The sequence below is a fragment of the Hylobates moloch genome, unplaced genomic scaffold, assembly GCF_009828535.3.
Source record: "Hylobates moloch isolate HMO894 unplaced genomic scaffold, HMol_V3 SCAFFOLD_5, whole genome shotgun sequence".
NCBI classification, from domain to species: domain Eukaryota; kingdom Metazoa; phylum Chordata; class Mammalia; order Primates; family Hylobatidae; genus Hylobates; species Hylobates moloch.
Genome location: NW_026652280.1, coordinates 47,502,473 through 47,527,615, shown reverse-complemented (window position 1 = coordinate 47,527,615; position 25,143 = coordinate 47,502,473). Strand labels below are relative to the sequence as shown.

Genomic DNA, 25,143 nt, shown 5'->3' with positions numbered 1-25,143 from the left:
ACTCGAGAGATTCTGGCTATTCCTCTCAGTGAGAAACTGAAAAATGTTCCAAGTATTCCTGGGAACTTAATTTTATTTTCTTTTTTTTTGAGACAGGGTCTCACTTTGTCACCCAGGCTGGAGTACAGTAGCACAATCTCGGCTCACTGCAGCTTTGACTTCCCAGGCTCTAAGCGATCCTCCTGCCTCAGCCCCTCAGGTAGCTGAGATTACACCTGGCTAATTTTTGTATTTTTTGTATAAACGGGATTTTGCCATATTGCTCAGGCTGGTCTTGAACCCCTGAACTCAAGCAGTCCACCCGCCCCAGCCTCCCAAAAGGCTGGGATTACAAGCGTGAGCCACTGCACCCAGCCAGGAACTTAATTTTTTTAAAGTGCTTTCTAACTGTGTCAGGCTGCAGAAGTTAAATAAGACATGCCCAATAGCATCTGGCATCCTCTTAGTGCTTTTAATTTTTTTGTCTACTGCTGGTAGTATCTTTTCAAGTGTGAAGTTATTTGCTGTTTTTTGCCGTGAATTTATGGACAGATGGACTCTTCTCCATCTCTACATTTAATGAACAGAAATGTATTATCTATTTTTAACTCCTACTTAAGGATGAAATCATTTACTTTAAAAAATACAGCTCCTGGCCGGGCGTGGTGGCTCACGCTTGTAATCCCAGCACTTTGGGAGGCTGAGGCGGGCGGATCACGAGGTCAGGAGATCGAGACCACGGTGAAACCCCGTCTCTACTAAAAACACAAAAAATTAGCTGGACGTGGTGGCAGGTGCCTGTAGTCCCAGCTACTCGGAGAGGCTGAGGCAGGAGAATGGCGTGAACCCGGGAGGCAGAGCTTGCAGTGAGCTGAGATCGCGCCACTGCACTCCAGCCTGGGTGACAGAGCGAGACTCCGTCTCAAAAAAAAAAAAAAAAAAAAAATACAACTCCTGTTTAAATGGAGTATTTAGTTACTTTTATTTTTTTCCTCTTTTTACACTATCTCAAATCTTACAAGTTCTATTTTAAATTAAAAGTCACATTTTAATAATTTACAGATTAAATTCTATCGCATGAGACATCATTACAAATCTTGTAAGAAGTATCAGGATGAATATGGTGTTTCTTCTATCATTCCAAACTTTCAGATCTCTCAAGATTCAGTAGGGAACAGGTAAGCAATACTTATTCCTAAATACAGAATTTTCGTAATTGAAATGGAAATTGTTTTGGGAACTATATGATAAGGTATTTGGGGGGATGTGTGTGTGTGTATGTGCACATGTGTTTTTAAAGTGAATTGCCAAGTATCAGAACTACAGCATTTGCCTTAAAATCTGTTTGGCACACGTAAGATCTCATCTGGGAGATGAACTTCATGAACTTAAGCTTATGTTATTTAAAATCATTCTAAGAATTTTCATTTTTTTGAGTAAAAAATAAGCCGGAGATTTTTCTCTTACGAATTTTGCAACTGAAATGATTTGAAAAACTATAGAAAATTCTTTTCAGTAATGTATTTGCAAACTACAACCTGTTTTTCTTTGCTATCTAAGGGATAGACTTAGAGTTTGAAATTTTTATTCTAAAATGTCATGTAAAAGTGAAACCAGGTGCAATGCAGTTCTATTTGAGTCTCATTTCTTTTAAACAACTAGATTTGGATTGATTTGTATCTTACCTCAGATTTATGTACATTAAACATTTTTATGAAATGTATTTTACACAGAAAAATGGCCAAAATGCACTTGTGGTTTAAAAAAAAAATGGTAAACATCCAGTTACCTATTAACCCGGGTCAAGAAAGAACATTTTTCAGAACTTTAGGATCTCTATGTGAGCTCCCGCCCGTTTGAACCCTACACTCCTAGATGCAACCTCTGTTCTCTTATTTGGATTATTCGTTCCTTTGATTTTCTTTATGTATCATCACCCATGCATGTGTCCCTAAACAATGCATTGTTAATTTTGAAAACTTCTGTAGTAAGCACATACATAACTGTAAGGAAAGACACTATTGCCACTATTACAGAAAGGTTCCCAGGAGACAGTATGTTAAGCAGTCTCTAATATTTTAGTAGCTTTTCATTTTACATATTGCTAATTTTTAGTAACTTAACTGCCCTTAAGCACCTCATGTTGATCATACTACATTAGGCGTCTTCCCTACTCAGTTGAAATTTCTGGTAAAGATCTTTAGTGATTGTCTGGTAAAGATCTGCAGTAATTTTCTGATTGCCTAGTCTGAAAAAACTTTTCAGGTTCTCATTTTACTTGACTTGTTAGTGTCAAGGAAATTTGTTTGAAAGTTGTTGCTCTTATAGTTTTTTTTTAGTCCTTCTGGGTCTCTTCATTTCTATGTTTTTCTTATTGTTGTACTTCTACTTTATTGTAATTTCGTATCTGCTTTTTTACCCAATAGATTGTTCTTAAGTGAGGGGATGGTGTTTGTCTTGTTGAGCATATCTCCAGCTTTTAATAAAGTTCTTAGTATACATGATTGTAATCACACTTTTAATGACCAAATTTTCTTAGCAGGAGACAGGCCTTCCTCCCCCTTACTTCTTAGATCCACTTGGTCATAGACACTTGATTCCTAATAGCAATATTCCTCATCTGTACTTTTATTTTATCTCGTCACTTCCCTAGCTCAGGCCCTCATCATCTCTCACCCGAACTATGATAATAGCCTTTTGGCCGGTAGTTATCGTCTAATCTGTTTTACATTCTATCACCAAAGTAATATTAATGAAGTATAAAAGACAAAATTCTGGCTGGGCGCGGTGGCTCACACCTGTAATCCCAGCACTTTGGGAGGCCAAGGTGGGCAGATCACTTGAGGTCAGGAGTTCAAGACCAGCCTGGCCAACATGGTGAAACCTTGTCTCTACTAAAAATACAAAAATCAGCTGGACGTGGTGGTGCGTGCCTATAGTCCCAGCTACTTGGGAGGCTTAGGCAGGAGAATCACTTGAACCTAGGAAACGGAGGTTGCAGTGAGCTGAGAGCACACCGCTGCACTCTAGCCTGGGCGACAGAGTCAGACTCCGTCTAAAACACACACACACACGACAAAATTCCTTACACGCACACACACACACACACACACGACAAAATTCCTTATTCCAAAGCCCTTTCTGATCTGGCCCTTTCCTCTCTTTTTATAGCCTTTTTTTCTTGGTTATCCATCATTGCATCACATGCCTTAGCCATGTTGATTGATTTGTTCCCTCTCTTTGCCATTCCTGAAAAACAGTATGACTGTGGTTAAAAATGTAGGCTTGGAGCCTGAGTGCTGGGTTCAAATTTCAGATGTCACTTACTAATTGTATTACACTGTCAAGAAACTGCTTCAGTTGTCTCATCTGTTTAAGGAAAGGTATGAGAGGTGATGATGATGATAGGTCCTCATTGGATTGAAGTTAATAAATAAGTTAATACAGGTAAAGAAACTTGAATAGTACTTTGCTTGGAAAATGTTAGTTCTTCCTCCTCATCATCATTATCACTCCCTCACCTCCACACTTTTGCCAGTAATATCCCAACCTGCATTTTGCCAGCTGATTGACTTTTTTCTTCTCCTTGAAGACTTAGACCAAGTGTTAGCTACTCAGTAAAATCCTTCCTGAGCTCTAGAATTTCTTCTTCTTGGTAGAACTGTTCTTTATGCTATTAGATCTCTAAACTTTATTGTATTTATTTATTTCAGCCTGTCTCCTCACCTGGAATGAGCTTTTTAGTCTTATTTATTTCTATATCCTATGCAGAGTTCTGATTGCAATGGAAGAATGGCATTTGTATATGGATTTTCAGTCAGTAAGAAAATTGGCAAAGGAAGGAAAAGCGTTTTTTTTTTTTTTTTAATTTTTAAATTTATTTTGTTTGTTCTGTTTTGTTTTTAGACAGGGTCTTGCTCTGTCATCCAGCCTGGAGTGCAATGGCGTGAACGTGGCTCACTGTAGCCTCGACCTCCTGGGCTCAAGCAATCCTTCTGCCTCAGCCTCCCATGTAGCTAGGACCGTGGGCGCATGCCACCACGTCCATCTAATTTTTTGATTTTTTGGGGTTGAGGGGTGGTTTTTGGTGTTAAACACATTGAGATAGGGTCCTCAATTTGTTGCCCACGCTGGTCTCGAACTCCTGACCTCAGGTGATACACCTGCCTTGGCCTCCCAAAGTGCTGGGATCACAGGCATGAGCCACCACGCCTGGCCAGAAATGTTTATTTTTATTTTTAATTTATTTATTTGTAGACAGAGTTTTGCTCGTCGCCCAGGCTGGAGTGCAATGGTGCGATCTCAGCTCACTGCAACATCCACCTCCCAGGTTCAAGTGATTCTCCTGCCTGAGCCTCCTGAATAGCTGGGATTACAGGTGCCCACCACCACGCCCAACTAATTTTTGTATTTTTTGTAGAGATGGGGTTTTACCATGTTGGCCAGGCTGGTCTCGAACTCCTGACCTCAGGTGATCCACCTGCCTCGGCCTCCCAAAGTGTCGGGATTACAGGCATGAACCACTGCACCCAGCCAGAAATTTTTTTTTTTTTTTTTTAAATGGTAGGAAAAATAAGATATGATCCATGGTATACTCACGGTCTAAGCAGGAAACAGTGGGCTCTAATTATGCGATTTGAGGAGAATTTAGTAAAGGGACTATTTTCAAAGAGTAGTATGTTAGGTACACTATATAAGTAGGGTATAGGAAGCCACAAGGAATAATGGTGTGCTCTGGGTCTACTGAAAGCAGGAGAGAGGAGGAAATAGATACCAGAACCTGAAGAAGAGAGCTGAATAGAGCATGGCTATGGAAATTCTTAAAGTGGCATTTGCATGCAACTATCTTTGAGTAGAAAAAAAAAATTGCAAAATAAATCCATAGATCATTTCACTAATTCATACTGTTTATTATACGTTCTGAAGTGCTGGACACACTCCACGTTATGAATATATAGGAATTGGTAAAACAGACATTATTATTTCCATATATCTAACTGTAAGCTATAACTTCCAGTTGAGCCATCTAAAATAATCTGTGTCACTTTCATTCATATCATTCAGAGTAGTACTGTTTACCATAAATTAGTAAATATTGGAGGATGTTTTAGCAAAATTATTGCATTGGTGTGGGGTAGTTTCTCATAATAATTAGATAGCAGTGCTAATTTTACTAAGGCCATTCCTATTTTATAACAAAATTCTTCTGCTAACATAAGATTATATATTTTTGTTTTCTTTAGCCACAGGAAGTGGGGAGGAGGAGGGAAGATGAATGTAATCATTAAGATACAGAAGACATTTCAATTTTATCTTCCTTGGAAATCATTTGGTCTGTTTTCAGGCTGTTCCTACTAATCTTGACTCTTTGTAAACATTAGTAACTGGATATCAGTAGGCTCATACAATTTATTTCAAATACAGCTCTTCACAAAAACTAAAAAAAGAAATTACCAGCAGTCTTTTATTTTTCCTAATAAATTTCTCTCCAGATTGTTCAATATTTTAAGTGGCTAAATAGCTAGGAAGAAATCTGGCATAGTATTAAAATGTTCTTTTTCTTGTTTATAGGCATTCTTCATATATTCTGGATAATAATCCTTTGTTATGGCTGGGCGCAGTGGCTCACGCCTGTAGTCCCAGCTTTGGGAGGCCGAGGTGGGCAGATCACCTGAGGTCAGGAGTTCAAGACCAGCCTGGCCAACATGGTGAAACCCCGTCTCTACTAAAAACACAAAAATTAGCCAGGCATGGTGGCACACACCTGTAGTCCCAGCTACTCAGGAGGCTGAGGCAGGAGAACTTCTTGAACCCAGGAGGCAGAGGTTGCAGTGATCTGAGATCTGGCCACTGCATTCCAGCCTGGGAGACAGAGCAAAACTCTTTCTCAAAAAATAATAATAATGCTGGACGCAGTGGCTCACACCTGTAATCCTAGCACTTTGGGAGGCCGAGGTGGGTGGATCCCTAGGTCAGAAGTTCGAGACCAGCCTGGCCAACATGGTGAAACCTTGTCTCTACTAAAAATAGAAAAATTAGCTGGGCGTGGTGGTGTGCGCCTGTAATCCCAGCTACTCAGGAGGCTGAAGCAGGAGAATTGCTTGAACCCGGGAGGCCGAGGTTGCAGTGAGCCGGGATCGTGCCGCTAACACTCCAGCCTGGGCAACGGAGCGAGACTCTGTCGCAAAAAGAGAAAATAATAATAATAATCCTTCGTTACATGCATTGCAGATATTTTTGTTTAGTCTTTGGCTGGTTTTGTATGGTGTCTTTTGACATAGAAAAGTATTGTATTTACATGTATATGTATATTCTTTAATTTTCTTTTTATATCATGCCTGAGAAATTTTTTTCTACATCAAGGTTATAAAAGATATTTTCAGGCCGGGCGCGGTGGCTCACAGTTGTAATCCCAGCACTTTGGGAGGCCGAGGCGGGCGGATCACGAGGTCAGGAGATCGAGACCACGGTGAAACCCCGTCTCTACTAAAAATACAAAAAAATTAGCTGGGCATGGTGGCGGGCGCCTGTAGTCCCAGCTACTCGGAGAGGCTGAGGCAGGAGAATGGCGTGAACCCAGGAGGCAGAGCTTGCAGTGAGCCGAGATTGCGTCACTGCACTCCAGCCTGGGCAACAGAGCGAGACTCCGTCTCAAAAAAAAAAAAAAAAAAAAAAAAAAAAAAAAAAAGATATTTTCTTCTTAAACTTTAACAGCTGAGCTTTTCACATTTATTTGGGTTGTATAATGTGAGGTAGGGAAAATTTTCCCCATGTGATAAACCATTTGTTTTGGTACCATTCGTTGAGGAGTCGGTTCTTTGTACTGATTTATAATGCCACTTCTGTTCTACACATCTCTGCATCCTGGTTTTTTTTTGGGGGGGGGGGGGCGGCGGTAGGAGGTGATCCATTGTTCATTCTTCTAGAAATATGACCTCTCTCATTTTACTATTTATTTTATTGAGGTAGGGTCTCGCTATGTTGCCCAGGCTGGTCTCAAACTCTGGGGATCAAACAGTCCTCCCGCCTTGGCCTCCCAAAGTGTTGGGATCACAGGCATGAGCCACTGTGGTGCCTGGCCTCTTTCTCATTTTATTTTATTTTATTTATTATTTTTATTTTTTTGAGACAGAGTCTAACTCTGTCTCTCAGGCTGGAGTGTAATGGCATGATCTCAGCTTACTACAACCTCTGCCTCTGGGTTCAAGTGATTCTTCTGCCTCAGACTCCTGAGTAGCTGGGACTACAGGCATGTGACACCACGCCTGGCTAATTTTTGTATTTTTGGTAGAGACAGAGTTTCGCTATGTTGGCCAAGCTGGTCTCGGCCTCCTGGCCTCAGGTGATCCGCCTGCCTTGGCCTGCCAAAGTGCTGGGATTACAGGAGTGAGCCACTGCCCCCAGCCTCTTTCTCATTTAAAAAAAAATGGATTAAAAGTTCATTTAAAACATGAGTAAATGTTTTATATCTTTTTCTAGTAAAACCGTATAGTTTTTGTTGCTATAAGAATAAGCCCTTTTTTCCTGTTTGATAATCTAATTAGTTATTACTAGAGAGTAGAAATATCAATTGATTTTTATGTTAATCTTGTTTTCAGCAACTTTACTGATTTGTTAGTTGTAATAGTTCTAATCTGGCAGTTCTTATAATCTACCTGTTGATTCTTTTAGATTTATTGTATAGAAAATCATTCTATTTTCCCATAGTTTTGTCTGCTTCTTTTAAACCTAATGTTCTATATAATACTTGATGTATTGCATTGAATAGGTTTTCTATTCACTGTTAAATAGCAGGCACCTTTTTCTTGTTCCTGATTTTAGTGGGAATACACCTACAATTTTACAAATAAGTATAATATTTACTATAGTTTTTTAGCGTAGATCTTTTAGTTTTACAGTTTATCTGCTCCATGTCGGTATTACCCTGAATTTAAGATTTCCCCATTAATAGTTTTACTCAAATCAGAATCATGTATGAAATTAAAAACATATATACATCTGGCTAGAGTTCCAGATATTCTGATATCTGGAGTCTAGGCATTTGTATTTTTAAAAAGCATTGTGCTTACTATTTAACATTGGATAGAGATCCTACTGAATGCAGTAAACCAAGTGTGATATAGAACATTAAATTAAAAAGCAACAGACCTACCTATAGGAAAATAATTTTTTGTTTTTTATTATGGAGATTGAATTTTATTGGTGTTTCTGTATCTGATAAAATCATAAGTTTTTAAAAAAATAATAATTTGCTGTCAGTAATTGATTTTCTATTGTTGAACCTATTCTGAGCTAAATGAGCAGGCATGATACAACAGCCCAGGCATGATACAAGGATGACTAGGAAGAACTAGAATGATGATGATGACAGTAATAATGGAAAATTGAGAGTTATAAGGGTAGATAGAAGGGAGAACGTGTTTAAAAAGGGCATTAACTTTGATATTAAATGCTTTAAATCAGAAGTTTTGTGATTGCATTACCCTATCAGTAAAAGAATTGAGTATGTACCCCCAGTGTTTGTGTTTATTTAAAACTGCATAGTACTGGCTGGATTCGGTGGCTCATGCCTGTAATCCCTGTACTTTGGGAGGCCAAGGTGGGTGAATCACTTGAGGTCGGGACCAGCTGGGCCAACATGGTAAAACCCTGTCTCTACTAAAAATACAAAAATTAGCCAGGCATGGTGGCATGGCCGGTAGACCTAGCTACTCGGGAGGCTGAGGCACGAGAATCACTTGAACCCAGGAGGAGGAGTTTGCAATGAACTGAGATCGCACCACTGCACTCCAGCCTGGGAGACAGAGCAAGACTGTCTCCCCAAAAAAAAAAAAAAAAAAAAAAAAGGCAGATCCAGATGGAAGATGTATGCCATAGGATAAAATAAAAATTTTTTCAATCCTGGCCGTGGTGGCTCACGCTTCTAATCCCAGCACTTTGGGAGGCCAAGGCGGGCAGATCACCTGAGATTGGGAGTTTGAGACCAGCCTGACCAACATGGAGAAACTCCATCTCTACTAAAAATACAAAACAAGCCGGATGTGGTGGTGCATGCTGGTAATCCCAGCTTCTCAGGAGGCTGAGGCAGGAGAATCACTTGAACCCGGGAGGCGGAGGTTGTGGTGAGCTGCGATCGCGCCACTGCATTCCAGCCGGGGCAATAAGAGTGAAACTCCATCTCAAAAAAAAAAAAAAAAGTTTTAATCCTATTTTCTAAATATAAAAAGGACTGTTGCTGAAATTTTCATCTTCCCCAATGATATTATAGCTCTATAAACTAATTAGAAGTTGTTACAGTATTTTTAAAAGGCACATTCAAAACCCAGTGATTATATTAATTTGGAAGATTTTTTAAGCTGGTTAGAAACATCTACCAATTTTAAATGTATAGATATGAGTTGTTTTTCTTTAATTGGTGACACATGCTGTTTTTGGTAACAAAATCATGTAACACTCCCTTAATAAATGCACTCTCCATAATTTGACTTTATTTTAAAGAGCAGGCTTTTAGTTCCAGAAAGGTGCAAATAGTAGTTTAATAGTCTTCTATTTAGGTTATGTACTTTTTTTTCAGACCGAGTTTCACTCTTGTTACCCAGGCTGGAGTGCAGTGGCACGATCTTCGCTCACTGCAACCTCCGCCTTCCGGTTTCAAGCGATTCTCCTGCCTCAGTCTCCCGAGTAGCTGGGATTACAGGCGCCTGCCACCACACCCGGCTAATTTTTGTATTTTTAGTAGAGACGGGGTTTCACCATGTTGGCTAGGCTGATCTCGAACTCCTGACCTAGAGATCCGCCCGCCTCAGCCTCCCAAAGTGCTGGGATTACAGGTGTGAGCCACTGCGCCCGGCCTGGGTTATGTATTTTAACAGTGAAGTTTGCTTGCTTGCTTGGGCTATGTGTGGGGAGATAACATTGTTATCTTCACAGAAATGAACTGAGTGTCATTGGAATGGTGCCTTTTCACTGCGTACACATTGTTGTATATACGTTTATTATGAAAGTAAACAGAAAAGAAAGATCAGCTGCTAAGTAGATGATATAGTATTCCTTGTCTTTTTATAAAGGAAAAATGAATAACCAGTTTAAGTTCAATGTTTTAAACTCTGAGATATAGAACCAACCGGTGTTGTACAATTTTTCTTAGCCACTACCTATCTTATGACCATGTTAAGATTTCTACTGTTGAAAGACATTGCTTTTATAAAATTGACCACATTGGGCCGGGTGCGGTGACTCACGCCTGTAATCCCAGCAGTTTGGGAGGCTGAGGTGGGTGGATCGCCTGAGCTCAGGAGTTCAAGACCAGCCTGGCCATCGTGGCGAAACCCCATCTCTACTAAAAATACAAAAATTAGCCGGTCATGGCTCACGCCTGTAATCCCAGCTACTTGGGAGGCTGAGGCAGAAAAATTGCTCAAACCCAGGAGGCAGAGGTTGCAGTGAGCCGAGATTGCACCACTGCACTCCAGCCTGGGCGACAGATTGAGACTCCATCTCAAAAACTAACTAAATAAATAAATAAAATTGACCACATTGATCAAATTCTGTAGCACACAAGTGACAATCCCTGTATGGAATACTTACTCTTCCCTCAGGATTCCTCTGATATTCCATATGACACATGACTCTCTGGCATATGGTAAAAGTGGAGATGTTAAGTTGTTCTATATATTAAATGTTAGTGAAGCCTGGTTTCTTTCCTTTTTGGAAATAAAATACAAACATAGCGAACATTTACATATTTTCTTAAATTACTCCACTTTGGAGGGCATAACCTTATACCATGTCCTAGCTTCAAGTAAAAAAGTTCACAAATTCTTGAGTCTACCGTAGCATTTAAAACCTTACTAGTCTAGGTAAAGGTAGAGGAATGGGATTTAAGGTAATTCTGCAAAATTCTGTATACTTCTGTAACTGTGCATCAGTTAATTTTAAAGAACATGAATAAGAATCTAGTAAGCAGTCAATTTATTTAAAAGTAATTAATATTGTAATTATTTCATAGTTCAGAACCATTTGAAGTTCAAGTTTTGTTTTTTCAAGGACCCAATAGGAAAAAGGAATACTGAACTTCAGACTTTTAAAACAAATTCAGACTAGTCTTCTTCATTAATGGTTCAAGATAATGAACCTTTAGTGTGTTTTCATTACTTTGAGGTATTAACTTTTTTTCCCTATGCTTCTTAAGCAATAGGAGTGAAACATCCACATCTGATAACACAGAAACTTACCAAGAGAATACAAGGTAAGCTTTTGAAAAATCCTGCCACTTTAGCAAGTAATATTTATCACTTATCAAATAGCTTTTTAAATTAAACTTTTTTTATTTTTTTTTTTTTTTGAGACAGAGTCTCGCTTTGTTTGCCCAGGCTGGAGTGCAGTGGTGCGATCTTGGCTCACTGCAACCTGCGCCTCCCAGGTTCAAGTGATTGTCCTGCCTCAGCCTCCCAAGTATCTGGTATTACAGGTGCCTGCCACCACGCCCGGCTAATTTTTATATTTTTAGTAGAGACAGGGTTTCACCATGTTGGCCAGGCTGGTCTCAAACTCCTGACCTCAGATAATCCACCTGCCTTGGCCTCCCAAAGTGCTGGGATTACAGGCATGAGCCACCATGCCTGGCCGTAAATTAAACTTTAAAAAAAAAAAAAAATCAGTTACATCATTAGGCATAGTGTTTGAAGTTAGCAGTTTAGAAGTAGAAAATGCAGTTACTGCTTTTAAGAATCACATTAGGTTAGAAAAGTTTATTCTCTTTCACTGTGGTCAGGTTTCTTCCACACATGATTTAGGTAAAGTTGTCTGTGTTGAACTGTCCCTTCCTGAAATTCAGAAGTATTAAAACTCAGTGATGCTTGATCCTCAGAATGTTTTCGAGTATTTCATTCTCATGATCAGTGCTTTTGTTTTTTTCCTTTGAATTTTGGATGTTGGATTCCTAGGGCCTGGTATTTATTAGAGATATGATATTGGTGGAAGTCTTTTAGAAGTTTTAAGTTCCTAGATAAAAGGTTTGCAAAATGTGGAATACTACAGAATATTAAAAATTTTCAAGGGACATGAAATGACAGCTATTGGCATCAAACAAACGACTACAATTAAGTTTGGACCTAACTACATAATAAATGGAGTCAGCTAGGTTTTTGTTTTTCTTTTGGCCTAGAGGCACCATGAAAAAATTTATTGAGGACACTAAGAGTACTGTAAACTGATATTGGGAACCTCTGTAATGCATCATTTCCTGAGTACATATGTTCAAAATGAGAGAATCTTTAAATAGTCTAATAATTATAACTTTTTAAAAAATGTATAGTGATTCCTCAAAAAATAGGAGAGCGTTATTTTTGTGTTATGATTTTGAATTAAGTATGTTTCATTTAAAATTGTTTTATAGTTCTTCTGGTCATCCTACTTTTAAGTGTCCCCTGTGTCAAGAATCAAATTTTACCAGACAGCGTTTACTGGATCACTGTAACAGTAATCACCTATTTCAGATAGTTCCTGTGGTAAGTACATATGTTTAAGACAGTCTTCTGCTTAGAATAAAACATGCTGTTCTATTTATTTCACTTCATGTATGCAAGGGAAAGTAGTTGATTTATATTTGGTTGTGGCATTATCAGTAAGGTAGATTTTTGTCAACAAAGGATTGATGACTGTGAAGCAAAATGAGATATTTAAAATTGCAGTAACTCTCATTATAAAAAGGGAGATGCATAGTGTGAGGTAATATAGCATAGTCTGGAGAATAGTGAAGTAATGAAAGATGAACCAGGAACTCATTCCTGCACAGTAGCACAACCTGTCTATTGAGGCCTCAGTTACTTGCTCTGTAGATGGCAGACAAGTAGATCTAGTCAGGTAGATTGCTGTAGGTGAAAATACCTATAAGTAAGAATAAAGTCAGTAGGTATTTTTATTGTTTTCTTGCAGCATATAGTATGTGAATGCATAAAGCAAGGAAAGAAAAGAATTAGACTTTGTATTTGATGCCTACATATTTTTTATGACATTTTGAGGCTTTGTAAGAAAATGGTGAGAGCTTTTTGATAATGAGGGAGATAGAGCAGAATTCAGGATTCCAACATATAATGATCCTAGAAGTGTTTCACAGGTAAGTTATTTCAGCTGTGAATGGAACAGGAGAAACTGAGCTGGGAGAGATACTTCCCTTTCAGGTGAACATTTTGATATATAAATATTGTCTTCAGAAAGGAGAATAGGAAGGAAAATGTTATCAATAAGAACTGTAGATATTTCCAAGCTGTTTTAGTGAGTATGCTAGGAAAAGTTGTGAAAGAATATGCTTCAGGACCGGGCACAGTGGCTCATGCCTGTAATTTAGCACTTGGGAGGCCGCGAGGGGAGGATTGCTTGAGCCCAGGAGTTCAAGACTAGCCTGGGCAACATAATGAGACCCTGTCTATTTAAAAGAAAGAAATAAATAAAAAGAATATGCTTCAATAACCATTGAGGATGACCTTAAGCTCTCACATACCACCTAAGAAGGCGTACTACCTACTTTGCTTATTAGAATGGGTTCAGTTATGCTTTTTTTTTTTTTTGAGACGGAGTCTCGCTCTGTCGCCCAGGCTGGAGTGCAGTGGCGCAATCTCGGCTCACTGCAAGCTCCGCCTCCCGGGTTCACGCCATTCTCCTGCCTCAGCCTCTCTGAGTAGCTGGGACTACAGGCACCCGCCACCACGCCCGGCTAATTTTTTTTTTGTATTTTTAGTAGAGACGGGGTTTCACCGTGGTCTCGATCTCCTGACCTCGTGATCCGCCCTCCTCGGCCTCCCAAAGTGCTGGGATTACAAGCGTGAGCTTGCTTAAATAGACAAATACAGTGCCAAAGATGTTCCAGGAAATCTCGCTCACATTTAAGATTTTACTTAGTTTTATATTGGATTACCAAATTTTTATTCATTTCTGCATAATATTTGATATATCATAAACTTTGGCGAGAGTTTAATTACTGAAGGTTTTTTGTGTGTTATTTCAGTTATGTTATCCATTCACTTTTTAAGATGTACTTCATTTAAACATAAGGATATGGCTGGTGTGGTGGCACATGCCTTTAATCCCAGCACTTTGGGAGGCCAAGGTGGGAGGATTGCTTGAGCCCAGGAGTTTGAGACCCAGCCTGGACAACAGTGAGACTGTGTCTCTAGTTATAAAAAAAGAAAAGAAAAACTAAGGATACAATTTAAAGTAAATTTTCCAGTTTACTTCATTTTTATTTTACTTACAAATGAAATAAAACTAATAATAATTATATGGTTATTGTATAGATCAAATGAGATAATATATTGGATATGTTGCAGGCAGCCAGTTAGTGATAACTGTCATTACAGTTGGTATTAAAAGCTAGATGTGGTTTTTCTGTTGAAACATTTGTGTAATAAGAGATTTAAGGAATAGAATGTCTAAGATCTCTCTTACTGTGTTAGATTAATGTCATTTTTGTCTAAGGTAATTGATTGGGAAATGATCTAGTCATGGAACTTGGCCTTTAAAAATGCTTCTCACGTAGATATTTTTGGTAACATATCCCTGTGTTATTTTAATACTCAATAATTGTATAATATTTCATTGTTTTTATTATTTTTTGTTTAAAACAATCTGTTTCTTATAGACATGTCCTATTTGTGTGTCTCTTCCTTGGGGAGATCCTAGCCAGATTACCAGAAATTTCGTTAGTCATCTAAATCAGAGACATCAATTTGATTATGGAGAATTTGTGGTAAGTGAATTCTTCAAGATTAAGAAAGTACTGTTTAAATATTAAAGTTAAAATAACTTTTTTTTTTTTATCTAGACTTAAATTTTGTGGCAAGCTGTTGTATCTTACTGGATGGATTTAGAGCAAGTTCTTAGGTTTTTAATAATATTGGTGAACTTCAGCTTGTACAAATGGTAAAAATTGAGTTTACTCTCTACCTCCTGTACTAGAGAGAGAATTAATGGAGGAACAACAAGCACCCAGATTAACAAAATGATGATTTACATGAAAACTCTGTCTAGATTTAAGGGAAAATTGTACCTACAAGAGAAGTAAAATTGGTACAACATATGGAGGATATATTTCTCGTGTAGTATAAGTTGCTTGTATTATGCTAGAAATCTTAGATTTCTCACATCTAGCATGTAAGACAACGTTTTTAAAAATGAGGGAGCTTAGTTATCAGGCAAAGCTAGGTTACAGAGACTAAGAATGTAAGAGAAGTTATATAATGTAAAAATGAATTCGTAAAGCAAAATGCATTAATTTCTACTTCCAAATATGTGATGTACTTTTTTAAATTAGGTGAAAACCTGTTTTATTAATTATTAAATTGCATTTTATTCAACTTCAGTTTAATCAAAACTTTATTTAAGATTAGTCCTGACAAAGAATGGCTATTTGTTTTCCAGTTTAGGTAAGCACAGTGACATGAACAAAATCTACATTTTTGTCTGCCTTCCAGTGTTGAAATTACATCATTCTTGTTAAATGGTTTTTAAATTTTGTAGAATTTGCATTATTTAGCCAATTTCAAAATAAAAGTTCAAAATATATGTAAAATTTAGATGTGCTTTATTGCTTTAGCAATTTTATGAAGTAATTCTAGATTATTATTCTCATTGTAAGAAAGATTGCTATGTAATGTATTTGGAAATACAAAAATTTGTGAACCACTTTTGATCCAACCGTCCAGTTGTTTTACCTTGCCATAGAAAAGTAGGTAATCTAGGCAGGGCACGGTGGCTCACACCTGTAATCCCAGCACTTTGGGAGGCCAAGTTAAATTAGCCGGGCACGGTGGCTCAAGCCTGTAATCCCAGCTCTTTGGGAGGCCGAGGCGGGCGGATCATGAGGTCAGGAGATCGAGACCATCCTGGCTAACACGGTGAAACCCCGTCTCTAGTAAAAATACAAAAAATTAGCCAGGCGTGTTGGTGGGCGCCTGTAGTCCCAGCTACTCGGGAGGCTGAGGCAGGAGAATGGCGTGAACCCGGGAGGTGGAGCTTGCAGTGAGCCGAGATCGCGCCACTGCACTCCAGTCTGGGGGACAGAGCAAGACTCCGTCTCCAAAAAAAAAATTAGCCGGGCGTGTTGGCAGGTGCCTATAAGTCCCAGCTACCCGGGAGGCTGAGGCAGGAGAATGGGCTGAACCCGGGAGGCAGAGCTTGCAGTGACCAGAGATCACGCCACTGCACTCCAGCCTGGGTGACAGTGCGAGACTCCGTCTCAAAAAAAAAAAAAAAAAGAAAAGCAGGTGATCTAATTATTTCAGATTGTTAAATAGAGGCCTTGATTTTAAAGCAAAACTCATAGGGCATAAAATTAATAGCAATATAATTTTTAAAATTAAGGAGTAGTTTTATAACGTATTGAATAAGCTGTAGGCTTCATGTTATGGTTAAGAATTTATTACTCAGCTGGGCACGATGGCTCATGCCTGTCATCCCAGTACTGTGGGAGGCCGAGGCGGGTGGATCACCTGAGGTCAGCAGTTCAAGACCAGCCTGGCCAACATGGCAAAACCCTGTCTCTACTAAAGATACAAAAATTAGCTGGGTGTGGTGGTGCGTATCTGTAATCCAGTTACTTGGGAGCCTGAGGCACAAGAATTGCTTGAGCCCAGGAGGTGGAGGTTGCGGTGAGCCAAGATTGCGCCACTGCACTCCAGCCTGAGTGACAGAGCCAAACTCCCCCCCCCCCCAAAAAAATTTCTTACTCACCTCATAATTCAATAAATGCTTGTTTTCTTAAAATCAGTTTACTGTCAGATATTTGGCATTATTTTCTAGTTGTGTATTATGATTGACTTCACTTGTATTTTTCATTTTTTATTTTTATTTTTTAAAGACACAGTCTCCCTGTGTTGCCCAGGCTGACCTCAAACTCATAGGCTCAAACTATCTTCTGCCTCAGCCTCCTGAATAGTTGCAACTACAGGCGCATGCTTACCCAGCTTTCTAGTTTACCACATTTTTAATGAATGACTTATAATGCATTATAACACTCAAATTTTGTTCCGTGATGATCCTGTTTGTTATTGAACAGTTACAACTGAACTTAATTTCTTATTAAAGTTCAGGTATTCAAATCTTGTATCTTAAAAGATACTATTATATATGTTGTACATAACTGTCCTGAGTGTGTGTAATGTGTATCAAGATGTCTAATATATTGGGCAAAGTATTGAGTAGTTGAGTATGTCTTTCCTGTTGACATGAATGTTACTGTTTTTAGAATCTTCAGTTAGATGAAGAAACCCAATATCAAACTGCTGTTGAAGAATCTTTTCAAGTAAACATCTGAAGGCTGTAGACATCTCTGCATCTTTGTACCTGCAAGTGCCATCTTTAAGGAGGAAACTACATGAAGTCACCGTTTCAGTAACTTGATGTATATATTAATAAAAGTAATTCAGTCATTTTAGTTTTTGATTGAAAATAAAGGTAGGGCTTCTAAAAACTTCATCTTCTTGATAAAAGTGTAAAAAAGATGTTTCACTAATGTAACGGTGAAAGAGAATCCCTGTTGTACTTTATCTTTTTGTAATATTAAATATTCTTGAATTTTTCATTATGTTGCTTTTGAAATTTGGTGCATTCCTCCCATTTATTATTGTACACATTTAACACACAGTAGCAAATTTTGAACGATGTGATTGATATAACCTAACAAATCTGAGCCAGTTATTAGAGTTGCAGAATAGAAACTTGAAGTGCTAAATGGAATAATCCAAAGGAAATTTTTTAAATGCAGATTCTAGCTGAAAAATTCAACTATAAGAAAATTGTATTTATATAACATTTACTATTTTTGAAGACTAGTGAGATTTCTGTAATAATTTTAATTCTTTAAAAAGTGAAAGCTTGTTGTAAAGATATTTTCTTTTTGTTATTAGAAGGAAATACAAAGAGAAAAATTTATTTCTTTCATGGGCATTTGATAATTTCAGTCTTTGATTTGTAAGCCTAGAATATACAAGCTGAATAACAGCTCTTTGGCCTCAGAATTTTCAGTAGCCAGTATTTCTGAGTAACTAAGTCGAAACTCTTATTAGAAACTTTCAGTTGGTGATATTATATTCTAGAAGATATGAATGAGAGGTTTGGCTTCATCTCAGTTTAGAAATTTATTCAAAGCTAAAGATGTATATGCATATATACATATACTTTTGTGTGTATGCAGTTTGTCAGGTTATATATAGAATTTCTATTATTAAGGATTTTTTAAATGGACAAGCAATAGGGGGTTGAAGAGTTTATCTGATTTGTTTAAAATTTTGTGTATCACCAAATTTTTAAAAAGTGATAGTCACAGTGCTAAGTGATCTAGTTGGCTGCTATTACACCTTAAAACTTGAGTTTACACACACACACAATTACCTGTTCATATGGTGCTCATTTGTTATTCTCAAATATAATGTGTAACCGTGATATAGTGAGAAAGATTCTACCAACCACTGTTTCACTACTTTTTAGTCCAAATTGGGTATGTTCTTAATATTCATTAGTGAGAATCATAAAGTATTTTGTAGAAGGCCCAAGTCACAGAATAAAGGACTAAGAGTGGATTTGCTGACATTCCATACTAATATACATTGTTTATGCTTTCTTTAAAATAACTAAAAGAACATAAAAGAGAATCTCAGAAGTAGTTTGCTGCTAATGTATACATATATTGTATAAAAAGGTATATTTTGGTTTTGTTAAAACCCTTGTTGACTTTTCTACACTGAACATTTTTTTAACTTGATTTAATAAAAATGTTAATTTTGGAAGTGGAGTTTTGTAAAAACCTTTTTCAGTCAAATAAATAATAGTAAAGACTTTATTTATGGATTGTAATAACAACCACAAGAAAAGCCATACATCTTAATGAACATACGCCTTTGTTCTGTCATTTTAAAGAGTGATGTTTACTATGTGTGTGCTTGAGCATTTTCTCTCAGTTACATGGGTGTAATTTAAAAAACAGCTCCTTTTTAAGAGACTTTTGACCATAGTGTTTTCCAGTTGAAAGCAATAACTTTCATAGTTTCTTTCAAAGTTTAATACATCCAGTATGTCAAGTTAGTTAAATCATTCTGGGATTTGGGAACTTCTTTAAAGGAAAATTGTAGTAGAGGTCATCTTGATGGAATTGTGTTTTAAAGTTTTGTGAATGAGTTAAATATCATTCATTGATAGTCTTGTGTGTCTCACGTACCAGCTTTTTCATAAGGAAAATACTGACTTTATTTGCTTTTATCTGAGAATTTCTCAGTATGAAAATGATTGTTTAAAATTTCCCCTCTTTTTGTCGGTGAATAGGGATAGACTTTACACATTTAATTTATGGAAATTTATGGGGAAAAGTTTTTATTTTTAATATTACTTACAGCTGAGTCAGGATTAAAGGAGGGAATTGTATTGATACTCCAATACCTAAATTTCACAATACCACTTAGGAAAGCTATTTCAACAAATTACAGTTTTGTTGTTAAACAGAGTCTTATTTGAGATGTATTGCTTTATTTTTCAATTAAAAGTGGTTTTCTCCTACTTGTGTGTCTAATTAAAATTTTGTCTGGAGGCAAACATTTAACTCATAATTCACACTGAAAGACATGTAGGAGATAACCCATTGCACTTAAAAAAGTGGATAAGGAAAAGCTACCACATGCTGGTGCTATATGCCAGATTTAACTTTATAAACCTATTTTATCCATTTTGAATGTTAATCACCTTATAAAGCAATTTTATGGAGTGTCCATGGAGCAAGATTTTCAAGCCCTGTTAGCTAGGCAGAAAGCTTAATTGCTTAATAAACACTTTTACATGGAGATACTACTTTTAAGTAAGATATCAGGGTTATAAGACTATATTGCCAAATACAATGTCATATACCTATGTGCTGCTTGGTAAGTATTAATTATGATCTTCAATACATCATAACTTCTACAGAAACCCCTTACAGCTGCTACTCAAACCCCTTGTAGAACTGTGACTTTTTAGCATACTGTGTAGAAAAGGTGTGATGCAGAAAACCTAAGTACACATACTATAAAACTCATGAGACATAGAAGTAAAGCACTCATTCCATGATACCACTTAGTGTATAACATAATTATCTGTGCAGTACAGTTTTGAAAAAAGATGGGGAAGGGGGGTGAGTTAAAGGGGGATACAGGAATCTCAGGAAAATGGGTGTCCCAGCCTGTCTCCCTGCTTCAACAGCAGTGGTCCAGTCCTGGGATTGAGAAAGATGACATGCACTGCATTCTTCCCCCAAGATGAGTAAAGTGGGTGTATTCCATTATGTACTTGATTGACAAACAATTTAAACTATATTGTACAATGTCCTACATAATGAATTCTCCCAGCCTGGACAACATATATCCCCATCTCTGCAAGTAATCAAAAAATTGGCCGGGTGTGGTGGTGTGCACCTGTAGTCCCAACTACTCAGGAGGCTGAGGTGGGAGGATGGCTTGAGCTGGGGACGTTGAGGCTTCAGTGAACCATTACCGTGCCACTGCACTCCAGCCTGGATGACAGAGCAAGACACTGTCTCAACAAAACAACAGGAAATTTTTTTTTTTTTTTTTTTTTTTTTTGAGACAGAGTTCGCTCATTGCCCAGGCTGGAGTGCAGTGGCATGATCTAGGCTCACTGCAACCTCCGCCTCCCAGGTTCAAGCGATTCTCCGGCCTTAGCTGGGATTACAGGCACACGCCACCGTGCCCAACTAATTTTTTGTATTTAGTAGAGACAGGGTTTCACTATGTTGGTCAGGCTGGTCTTGAACTCCTGACCTCAGCCTCCCGAAGTGCTGGGATTACAGGGGTGAGCCACCATGCCCAGCCAAAAAACAGGAATTCTTAAGATTGTAATAGTGAAAGACATACTGCACAGTTTAAGATGAGCAAGGCACGGGAATAAATATGGAAGACTGGTAAGCAGATGAGTCACAGCCATTTGGTGGAGGATATGGAGAGGAAGAAAATAGGATGTGAGGGAGATTTCATATTTGTCTAAGTGGGCAATAATGGCACATGATACTGAAAGTGCACAAAGTGAACAATAACCTGAAGTAATCCATGCTCAAGTCAAGAAAAAATTACTAGAATCTCCTAAGTCTTTTTGTTTCTACTTCCAGTCACAACTAAGTATTATCATTACATAACTTCTAATACCATACATGCGTTTGCGATAAGTGGAAGCACACAGTAAATATTATTTTGTATTTGGCTTTTATAACATTGTTTGGAGATTTTTCTGTTTTTTCTTGTGTTTACAGCAGCAGTGACTTGTGCTTTGTCCAGAGCAGAAAAGCTTAGTCTTCTAAAGTTACATTTTAATATTTGTAAAAGTTGTGTTAAATGTATTACAAGTGATTCTTTTATGTATGCTGGTACCTGGGGATGCCAAATGTAGGTAAAAACAAAACAGGCTGGTCTTCCCCTCATAACTGAGGAAGGAAGTGAAGAGTCTAGCCAAATGGCCTTCCGCTGCTCTTACCTGACTTTCCATGAGCTGTGTATGGGATGTTTTATCTTTATTTCTTTCTTTCTTTTTTTTTTTTTTTTTGAGACAGTGTCTCACTCTTACCCAGGCTGGAGTGCAGTGGTGCAGTCTCTGCTTATTGCAACCTCCACCTGCCAGGTTCAAACGATTCTCCTGCCTCAGCCTCCTGAGTAGCTAAGATTACAGGCATGTGCCTCCCAGCTTGGCTAATTTTTATACTTTTAGTAGAGATGGGTTTCACCATGTTGTCCAGGCTGGTCTCAAACTCCTGGCCCCAAGTGATCCGCCCGCCTCGGCCTTCCACAGTGCTGGGATTACAGGTGTGCGCCAACGCGCAGGGCCTGGATGCTTTTTTGTTTTATCTTTTGGGGGGATGGAGTCTCGTTCTGTCACCCAGGCTGGAGTGCAGCGGCCTGACTTCGGCTCACTTCAACCCCTCCCAGGTTCAAGCGATTCTCCTGCCTCAGCCTGCCGAGTAGCTGGGATTACAGGCATGCGCCACCACACCTAGCTAATTTTTGTATTTTAGTGGAGACAGGGTTTCGCCATCTTGGCCAGGCTGGTCTCAAACTCCTGACCTCAGGTGATCCACCCGCCTCAGACTCCCAAAGTACTGAGATTACAGGCGTGAGCCACCGTGCCCTACTTTGGCCTGGATGTTTTCAAGGCATTTTTGTAGGTATAGAATTTTATTTTTCTATTTTATTTTTTTGCTAGGCTCCCTCAAATCATGGGAAGTATGAGATTTTAATGAGTATTTAAGGACTATATTTTCTGGGATAGGATCTGAAGCCACCAATAGAAACAAAAGTGGTTGCAGCAGATACAGAAGGGTGTTGGGTAGATCTTTGCCAGAAGACCAAGCATTTAAAACAACTGAGCCTACTTTCTTGGACCAGACAACCTGGTTTTGATGATTCTGCTGGTTGCTACTTGTGTAGTTTGGACACATTTCTTAGCCCTTTTTACCTCTATGGTTTGTGAGGATTGAATTAGTTAATATTACAAAGAGCTTGGAACAGAGCATGTTATGTTTACTATTACTGTGTATCTAGTACAAGTCAACCTATTGTATTTATATCTGGCGGGTCCTACTTTAGTCTAAAATCCTGTCAAGACAGTCTGGATTTTTTTTCCCCCTTAAGGATATAGAGTCTAAAGAGTTACTAGTCTTTATTTGCTGGCCTCAACTGTATTTTTTTGTAGAGACAGGGTTTCGCCATGTTGCCCAGGTGGGTCTCAAACTCCTGAGTTCAAGTGATCCTCCTGCTTTGGCCTCAAGGCCTCAATCCCTTGAGCCTAAACTCCTTGTCTCAAGGGATCTTCAGCCTCTTGAGTAGCTGAGACTGCAGGTGTGCGTCACACCTGGCTTGCTAGCCTCAACTTCTGTGGGAAGATCTGAGACATTGTCTTTGTTTCTGAGAAGTACAAATACCCTACACATGAGGAATTCTAAATAAAACATATCTTTTAAAATAATTGCGCCGTTGTACTCCAGCCTGGGCAACAAGAGCAAAACTCCTCAAAAAAAAAAAAAAAAAAGAAAAAGAATAATAAAGAAAAATCAGCTGATGATCATACCTCTCAATCGAATGTATACCTAGGATTTATGATGAGAAATTTACTTAACCCACCCATTTTTTAACATGTTTGGTTCTTAGTCTAATAATTAGAATGAAACTATTGTCTCTAGGAAAAAAATTATTTTGCAACATTAGCAAATCACTTGACTAGCTTACATATGATTATCTAGATTATTTGGTAGTATCAAAGGGTGTAAAATAGTTTTTCTGAACTTTTTGAAGATCTTATGAGTAATGGTTGAGAATACTACTCTATACCAACTGTTTCTGTTTCCAGATTGAATTGATATATCACAACAGCATTTTCTGTGTTTATGAAGTAATTTCAGGTTTACTTAGACTCACACTTTTCAAACTTCTTGCCTCAGGAGCCCTTTACCCTTAGAAATTATTGAGAACCCAAAAGCAGTTTTGTTTTTGTGAATATAGTCATGCACCACATAATGACATTTTGGTCGTTGATGGGCCACATATACAATGGTGGTCCCTTAAGGTTATAATACTGTATTTTCACTGTCCCTTCTGTATGTTTAGATATGTTTTCTATGTTTAGATATGTTTAGATAAACTGTGTTACAGTTCCTTACAGTATTCAGTATAGTAACATGCCATACAGTTCTGTAGCCTAGGAGCAATAGGCCACACCATATAACCCAGGTATGTAGTAGGCTTATACCTTCTAGGTTTGTGTAAATATACTCTGTGATGTTCACGCAATGAGGAAATCAAATAATGATATGTTTCTCAGAACATATTCCTGTCATCAAGCAATGCATGACTGTATTTATCACATAGGAAACTGATAAAGTGGACAAGGCCCAGTGGCTAATGGCTATATTCTCAGCACTTTAGGAGGCAAGGTAGGAGTATCCCTTGAGGCCAGGGGTTCAAGACCAGCCTGGGCAACACAATGAGACCCTGTCTCTAAAAAAAAAAAAAAAGGAATTGACAAAGTGAAAACATTAACATTTAAAATAATAAGCTCATTACATTATCATTAACATTTGTAATGGAAAATAACTTGCAAAAATATTCAGCAGATCTCTCAAATATCTAGGTTAATAGAAGACAGCTAGATTGTTCATACTGTTCATATATGCGTCAGCATTCAACCTATTGTGGGTTATTTTGCTTAAAGGATATGAAGATAATCTAGTCTCATACAGATAATGTTGTTGGAAAAGGGAGTAATATTTTAATAGCCTTTTAAAAAAGATAACTGAGTTCCAGCAAGGTGGCTCATACCTGTAATCTCAGCACTTTGGGAGGCCGAGGCAAGCAGATGGCTTGAGTTCAGGAGTTTGAGACCAGTCTGGGCAATGTGATAAAACCCTGTCTCTACAAAAAAAAAATACAAAAATTAAATGAGTGTGGTGGCATGTGCCTGTAGTCCCGGCTACCCACAGCAGCTGAAGTGGCAGGTTCTCTTGAGCCCAGGGAGGTCGAGGTTGCAGTGAGCCATGATTGTGCCACTACACTCCAGCCTGGGTGACAGAGCAAAACTGTTTCAAAAAAAAAAAAAGTTGGCTGGGTATTCTTACATACTGCATCAAAACAAAAACAACAAATAGTAACTTTTTTTTTTTTTTTTGAGATGGAGTTTCACTCTTGTTGCCCAGGCTGGAGTGCAATGGCACGATCTCAGCTCATTGCAACCTCCGCCTCAACCTCCACCTCCCGGGTTCAAGCGATTCTCCTGCCTCAGCCTCCCAAACAAATAGTAACTTCTTAAAAGTTAGTTGTAATCCGAACCACATCAAACTTTTTGTACACTTAACAGGAAAATCCATAGATCTATCTTATATTTGAATGAACCTTTTACCTGCACATGATTGCATAGCATTATGTAATGGTCAGTCCAAAAGATGGTGCACTGAGTTATGGAGATCTTCCAAATATTTACTCACTTTTTATACTGTAGCAATTATATTAATATCACCATGGATCTCATCAAGTCTTTAAAAATTGGGAAGCCAGGAAGCTTACAAAACTCTGATTTTTGCTTAAAACCTCAAATTTTATCTTTGACAACAAATGGTTGTTACCTTGAAGTGACATGCTGATTTTCTCC

At 38.1% G+C, this 25,143-nt stretch overlaps 1 protein-coding gene across 3 annotated transcripts in view; it reads left to right on the top strand.

Moving 5' to 3' along the window:
• The window catches only part of RNF138 (ring finger protein 138), a 39,503-nt gene extending 22,098 nt beyond the window's left edge, over positions 1-17,405 (top strand). Inside the window, exons 4-8 of one of the 3 annotated variants that reach the window (XM_032152572.2) lie at positions 1,042-1,157; positions 11,171-11,227; positions 12,377-12,488; positions 14,618-14,725; positions 17,222-17,405. In XM_032152572.2, the coding sequence (XP_032008463.1) occupies positions 1,042-1,157; positions 11,171-11,227; positions 12,377-12,488; positions 14,618-14,725; positions 17,222-17,290 (462 nt within the window). In that variant the 3' untranslated portion in view covers positions 17,291-17,405. The remainder of the gene's footprint in view (positions 1-1,041; positions 1,158-11,170; positions 11,228-12,376; positions 12,489-14,617; positions 14,726-17,221) is intronic. The other 2 variants (XM_032152576.2, XM_032152574.2) reach the window with 2 other exon arrangements.
• The last annotated feature ends 7,738 nt before the right edge of the window (positions 17,406-25,143 follow it).